Source organism: Chelonoidis abingdonii, chromosome 3 (assembly GCF_003597395.2).
Source record: "Chelonoidis abingdonii isolate Lonesome George chromosome 3, CheloAbing_2.0, whole genome shotgun sequence".
Taxonomy (NCBI): domain Eukaryota; kingdom Metazoa; phylum Chordata; order Testudines; family Testudinidae; genus Chelonoidis; species Chelonoidis abingdonii.
In genome coordinates, this window is record NC_133771.1 from 138,102,737 (window position 1) to 138,110,385 (window position 7,649).

The 7,649-nt window shown below is 45.3% G+C and overlaps 1 protein-coding gene across 1 annotated transcript; it reads left to right on the forward strand.

The window, feature by feature from the left end:
- The first annotated feature begins 1,394 nt into the window (after positions 1–1,394).
- Positions 1,395–4,910, forward strand: MAP10 (microtubule associated protein 10). Its single transcript, XM_032790743.2, is given in 4 exon segments — positions 1,395–1,584; positions 1,587–1,656; positions 1,658–1,736; positions 1,739–4,910. Coding segments are annotated over 4 exon segments (2,661 nt in total). The 5' UTR covers positions 1,395–1,424; the 3' UTR covers positions 4,091–4,910.
- The last annotated feature ends 2,739 nt before the right edge of the window (positions 4,911–7,649 follow it).

The window sequence follows — 7,649 nt, forward strand, 5'->3', positions numbered from 1 at the left end:
TCACAAATAAAGGATCATATCCATAACTCTTTACTCAGGCAAAATACCTAATGAAGACAAAGTGTTGGGTTGGATGCTGAAAGCATGGTGATTCTAGCCTTCAGTGCTGGCTAAGTGGAAGGTCAGTATCCTGCCTCACAAAATTTTTTTTTTTTTTTTTTTTTTTTTTTTTTTAAGATGGATGATTGTGATTGTTGGCAAAAGAAAGAGAAAGGAAGGAATAGAACAGAACAAAAGAAGGGAGGAATTAGTTTTCTTTTCCGTTAGCTAGTTCCCTGCTGGCAAATGCTAGGAGTATTCTGTAACTTTAATTGAATGCCATCAACCTAGGTTATATTATTTTACAGTGATTTTAATTGAACACAATAGTCTTCAAAAAATAAGCGCCTCACTCATAGCATTTTTTTTTCTATTAGTGGCAATGAGACTGGTTTAAAATGGAAGAGGGGGATAAGAAAGGTTCAAAGGCACATAATGCTCTGGCTATAAGATGCTGAGCATGATCTTATCTCATGTCAGTTTTTGCGCTGGTACAGCTCAAGTAATTTACAGTTGCTCCTAATTTACATGAGCATGAGAAGAGAATTCGGACTGGTATTTTTCAATGGGTGTACATGGTGCTCTGATACTATAGAGAGGAATGTATTAAAAATGAATAGATGGCATTTAATAACTTTTATTCCTCAGGAGAGCTGCACACAGTTTTGCCAATCCCATATCTAAATGGCAGGCATCCCACCAAGTTACTTGGTCAGGTTCCTCCCACACTGTTAGGCCCTGGCAGCACACAGGGAGGCAGGGATAAGTGAGCACCTGGGGCACGTGCAGTGACAGTGGATGGGCATATGGCACTCCAGTGCTGGGTGCAGGGTGACAGGATAGCAAGTACGAAAAATCAGGACAGGGTGGGGGGTAATAGGACCCCATACGAAAAAAAAAAAAAGTACCAAATATTGGAACTGTCCCTGTAAAATCAGAACATCTGCTCACCCTACCTGGGTGCTACCCCCTGGAGATCTGGGGCCTGAGCTCATAAGCCCCAGCCCCCTGTTCCCTGCAGCCCTAGTGCCAGGGTCAGCAGCAGCAGCCAGGCGAACAGCTGTAAGTGACCGGCAGGAGGGTGCTTCAGCGTCACCGCTAGGAGGGTTCTCCCGCTCCAGCACTAGGGCCGAGACTACAACTCCCAAGGGGCTTTGCGGCGGCTGACAGATTTTTGTCGCGATAACTTCCTGTGCCGCTCCCATACGCAATCCGTGAGCCGCTACGCTCCTCTCGCGAGAACTTAATTTATTCCCTCGAGACTTCACCAACCCCCCCCCCCCCATCTCACTTCGCCCCCGCCAACAATTCTCGCGAGAAGCTGACCTGACCGCGGCGGCGCGGAGAGTCCCGCGCGCTGCTGTTGCCCTCGCGGACGCTGGGGGATGGAGGACGAGGGCGGCGCGCGCGAGGGTCTCTTCTCGCTGGAGCTGCTGGTGGAGTGGGTGCGGGTGGAGCCGCGGCTGCTGCCCCTGCGCGGGCCCTTGCGCCCGGCCGTGGCGCTGCGGCTGCTGGACTTCCCCACCCTGCTGGTGCGCCCGCCCGAGCGGGCTGCCCGCCGGCGCGGCTTCGTGCCTTCGGCGGGGCAAGTCCTGCCCTCGTCCCGCCTGGGCCGGGCCCTGCGGGGCCTGCTCCGCCGCGCCCCGCTCTACGCGCTAGTTGGGCGCTGCCCGGGGCCAGGCCCGGCCCGGCTGCTCGCAGCAGCTGCTGTGTCTCTCTGGCCCCGGCCGCCGAGGAGCTGCTGCGGCCGCCGCAGGGCGGGACGGCGCCCGACTCCCGGGGCCGCAGGGGCCGTTACCCCCTGCGGGACCTCATGGGGGAGCGGGTTGGGGAGCTAGCCCTGGGCTACCGCCTCAGCAGCCTGGGGCCGGCCTTGCTGAGGCACCTACCTGCGGGCCTGGGGCAGGAGGTGGCTGGGGGAGCGCCGCTGCCCAGCCCCGCGTGTCCCCCAGATACCCAGTGCAAGAGCGGGCCCAGGCCACAGGGGACTCCGGGGGAGCAGGTGTCTGGTCACAGTAGGCACTGCACATCTATCGGCGGCCAGAGGGAGCTGCAGGACCGGGATGAGGTTGGCGAGCTGGAGCCTGAGCACAGCAGCCAATCCTCATCCTCCACTGGCCAGAGCCATGCACCAAGTGGGGAGGAGGTGAGGGAGCTGGAGATAGAAGCAAATGTTTTCTGCCCTCCCCCCTTGTACTACAGCCACCTGCCCACAGAACCCCCACCACTGCAGCCCCCTGGGAAGATGGTAGTTGTTCAGCCTCAGGCACCGCAGGAGCAGATCCCAAATGTACCCCTAGTGCCATTGCAGGAAGCTCGTCCAGATAGAGGTCAGGCATCTAGTTCCCTGGCCCAGTCACTGGGTAGTGCCCAGCTGCTCAGAGATGCCCTCAGAGAACTGCCTCTGATCAATGCTTTGCTGACAGAACTGTCCCTGCTGACCAATCAGCCCCTGCAACTGGGACCTTCTACTGTTCACCCTCAGCTGGCCTGGCTATATCGACAAGTAGAAGACGATCTCAAGCCCTCAAGACCTCTTGCTAAAAGCAGATGGCTGGCGGGAAAGGATAAGGAAACACTTCTTAACCCCAGTGAAAGATTAAAAAAAAGTCAGCAGGAGTTTTCTAAATTGGTTGGTTCTTCCTTACAAGAGACTGGGGCCGGTAAAGGAACCAAGAAAGCTGCAGCATCAGGAAACAACGATTTTGAAAAGAAGAGTGGAACCAAAGAGAAAACACCCCCAAGAAAGAAACTGTTTTATGGACTCACAAATACACTAAGGTTACGATTACAGCAGACCAATCCAGATATGTTAATACTTCATGAAAGGAGAGAACAATATAGAAAAAGGCAAGTAGAGATGCTGAGGGAAAAGAAAGGCAAAGGCTCTTTGTCCAGAGGGAAACTATTCAGAAACACTGCTGAACAGCATCTGATGTCTTACAGGCATCCTGCCAGGGGAGGAATTTTAGAACAAAATATTCAGCTTCATGAAAATATTGAGACTTTAATACAATGTAGCATTGAAAAAGATTACTCTACCACTAAAATGGAAGATATTTCTAATCTACAAAAACATGCTCCTCGCAATAGGCCGAACAATCATGAAGAAAACACAAAGGAAGAGAATCCATATGAAGTGAGTACAAACTCTTCACTTGAAGGAACTACAATTAAAAGCCCTTACAAAGTAAAGGGTGTGAAAGTCCACCTGCCAAGAGCTTTCACACAGAATACTGATGCAAAGAGAAATAAAGTAGATGAGGAAACAGTACAATTTATTCATGACAAAGACATGGATGACTGTAATGCTTCCACATTAGGTGATTATCACTCAGGCCCAAAAAACAGTTTTGAAAGTAACCCTGAACTCAAGTATTCAGATGACTTTGTTGGCAGCCCTGAGAACACAGGCTATTCAGAAGATTTCACCAGTGCTGACAATACAAGCAGAGGCTCAGAAACTCTTAATAGCAGCCCAGAGCCTACATTGGTAAGCCCAAAGCAAGCTTGCTCAGACATGGATTCAGAATCCAAGAAGTCCAGACTTTCTGAAAAAAGTCTGAGAACTGAAAGTATTTCAGCTCCTCTACCAGTTCCTTCAACTGCATCTCCAGTCCATTCTCTTAAAAGAACCTATGATTTAAAAGCAAAAAAGAGTACAGGTGTGGCTGTCAGTGTATCCATTAGTGACTCCTCTCCTCCTACAGGTTCATTAGATAAGCAGGAGTTAGCGCCACATATCAAGGAAGAAGATAGCAGAATTGACCAAAATATTTTCCAGGCCCCTGAGGTGAGGAGTAAACAAACTAATTCTGATATGAATAGTGTAGTAAAGGGCCAAACCTCTTTGGAAAAGAGCCAGTCACTGAGGACATCTCAAGTTAGCTCCTACTTGCCATCCAACATGTCTGATCTTGAACTTAGTGGTGTGGAAAACAATACATCAGACAAGGAAAAGGATGATGACTTTGGGACACTGAATATTCCTAATCAATATAAGCACATCAGTGAACTAGTAGTAAACAAACTTCCTGGATACACAATGTAATCAATATACATTCTTCGTCAATACAAAATGTTTATAAAAATTAACATTAAGATATTTGTAGCTGGATATATAACATACGAATGGCTTTATGAATTTAATAAATTTGTTTTTGTAAAAACAAAGGTGGTAACTTTAGTGTATACAACATAAGTTCAATAGTCTGAGCCTAGCTTTAAAAGAAAGACAAGCAAAAAAGTGTTTACACCATTTTTTCACTTGTAGAAATGAAAATGGAAGCAGTAAGCCTTCCTAAAATATCCAAAGATTTGTCAGAAGAAAATGTTAGTGCTAAAGAAACAACCATGCAGTTAAGTACAAAGTTATGAGTACAAATTATGTCTAACCATTTTTATAAACTGATATTTTAAATCATGTAACCTTTTTCACAAAAGTAATCTTTACACTTCCAGGAAAGAAATGCAGTACAACTGCTACTTAATGCACCCAGCCTGTCATAGGCAATAGCAGTATAGATTGTAAAGCCAGAAGGAATCATCATAATCTAGTCTGACTTGCATATCTAGACTATCATAATGACTAACGCAGGCCATAGCATTTCACCCAGTGTTTGTAACACTGATTCCATTAGCTTGTGGTTAAACTAAAGTACTCCCACCTTTTTGAGTTGGGGGACCCCTTTTACATGTTCATGACCCCTTACATCTTTTATAAAAGAGTAAACAAAAAAGCCTTCCTAGAATTGATAAGCCAATTTGTATTTCAGGAAGTTGACATATTTGACCTTGAAAGATAAGCTTGGGTAAGAAATTTTCATTGCTTTAGATGGTAATAAATTCAGTCCTCTCAACCCTCCTGATTGCCTTTCATGATTGGTTGGTTGACAAACACTGATCTAAGATTTATATTTTAGAAAGACATTACATCTTGATTTAAAGATGCCAAGTGATGGAGAATTTACATCCCTCAGTAATCTCCAGTGGTTAGTTACCCCTTGTTAAATTTATATTTCATTTCCAGTTTGTTTTTCTTGACTTCCACTTCCAAGTATTGAATGGTTATGCCCTTTTTCTGTTTTCTGACTTAATTCTGTTTTTAAGCGTTGCCCAAATCCATTCTCTAAATGTCAGAGGTATTCTTCTAATTACTGCTTTTTTCACCTGTAGGCCAGTACCTTCCTATTCTACCTAAATCACTTTATGATGAATATGATCTAATGAGAGTACCGAATTCCCATTATTGGGAATAAATTAAACACCCCAGTTTCAAAGACAAGAAAACATGGTTCCTGTATCCAATGTAAACTACAGTAGAGCTGTGTAAACTGTTTTGCTATATAGTTATTTGACAAAAAAATGCAGTTTTGGTAGACCGGAAACTATGTGCTAGTTTAACATGAATAGTCAAAATGGCCAGAAGAGGAGGATGAGGTGGTGCTAGTGTTGTCAACCACCCTCATCCCTCAATTTTTCGTTCAGTGGTTAGTGCAATCACCTAGGTTGCAGGAGGCTCACATTCCAAAAAGTTTCAGGTTTGGTTAAACCTGAACCAATTTTTCCCACCCAGAACTGCCTCCAAACTGAAAAACCAGTTATTCACCCAGCTTTAATCTTCAGTCGGATGTGGCTGGAGATACTTCATCAGCTCAATTCTAGAAATGAGAGGCTGTTTTCCTGCTCTCACTGGTGTTGCTCTGCCAGTGCATATCAAACACAAATGGTATTTGAATATAGCATAAACTCAATTGTTTTACTGATAGACAAAATTGTGTGTCATACTTATGGACAAAACAACCATTGAAGTACATGGCTGGAGTTCTTGGCCACACTATTTTTAGCATATGGATGGATCAGTATTGAGTAATATTTATTAAACAAATAGCAATACTCATCTGAGACTCTTTTACACACTGATAATCCATTTCAAGTTTTATAAAGTAGCATCTAAAGGAAGTATGACAAGATGACCAATATAGTATAGTGGATCCTGCATTTTTATTGGCAGGGGGCTAAGATGCCACCCCTTGCCCCTGGGGCATTGAGGGCCCTACTAGTGGCCCAGGAAGGTGGTAAAGGAGAGAAGCAGGGGAGCGGTCTGGGTTTGCTCCTCACAATGAGTCCAAGCCCCTCTCAACCCCTGCAGGTTCTTACCTGCTTCTTCCTTGAGTGGGGTACCTTTAGTCCTTAAACACTGGGGGAGGGAGTCTCCCTTACTCTAGCTTTCTGCTCTTCCAAGTCTCACAGCACACCTCTAAACTCCAATCCTCTCTCCTCACCTGACTGCCTGAAGCAGGGGCATTTTATTAGGTTGTTAAGAGGGCCTTAATTGACTACCGGTGCTCTAATTAATCTGTAGCAACCCTCCCTCGTCTACAGGGAACCACACCTTAATTAGACTAGGGTTTATATACTTCCCTTCTACCACTCTCCCACTGTTCCCTGGCCCTCCTGTATCACAGGACGGTTGAAACAAAACCAAGACATTTTCTCTGTAGTTTCACAATTCAATTCACAACCTTGTCTAATCTTCAAATAATTCTCCATTAAGAGAAATAGAGGAGAATTTGTTTCATTAGTCTATTACTGAAGATTTATAAACCAACACAAATATGTAGGAAGTGTGTTTTAGTGATGGGATGATTTTCTGCATTTCTGCCCAGCAGAACAAACCACGGCTAGTAGTTATTGATATAAGAAACAGGGGAGTATCAGGGAGAGGTGCCTTTTTGCATGAATCTTAGGCTATGTACAGACTACATCTTAAATTGGTATAAGTGATGTTGTTCAGGGGTTTGAATAAGCCACCCCCTGAATGACATACATAAGTTACACCAATCTAAGCGCTGATGTGACACCACTGTCAGTGTGAGAGCTCTCTCCCATTGGCTTAGAGCAGGGGTTCGCAAACGGGGGTTGGGACACCTCAGGGGGTCATGAGGTTATTATGTGGGGAGTTGTGAGCTGCCAGCCTCCACTCCAAACCCCACTTCACCTCCAGCATTTATAATGGTGTTAAATAAAAATGGTTTTAATTTATAAGGGAGGGGTCACACTCATAGGCTTGCTGTGTACAAGGGGTGACTAGTACAAACGTTTGAGAACCACTGGCTTAGAGCATCTGCACTGGAAGCATTGCAGTTGCACCACAGTAAGCTCTGTAGGGTAGCCATACCCTTACACTTACAAATTCAACTGCGGACAACTAGTTAGTCAGCTTCTCTGTTACATGTACAACTTCTATCAAGTGTTCTCATGACCAAATTGCTAACGTCAGAAGCTATATTAAGGGATCTCTTTAGCTGTATTTAGCTGAACTGAACAAATTTTCTTTAGTAAAAGATGTTTTAAAAATTAAGTCCAAGCTGCTATCCTGGCTTATGCAAGACAGGGTAGGATGTGAGGGAGGAAGAATCAGGCGCTTCCTGCTATCTTGTGTGTCCTGCATAAAGGCTGGCTAAAGTTACAGCCTTGGAACTCAGGAGCAAAAGAGTGCTGCCACCACAAAAGGCTCCATTTCCATTCCATAACTCCATTTCCCACTTCTGTGCTGACGAGCACAGTAGGCTTTCTGAGTAGCGGTAGCAGGAGAAAGATGTAGCAGT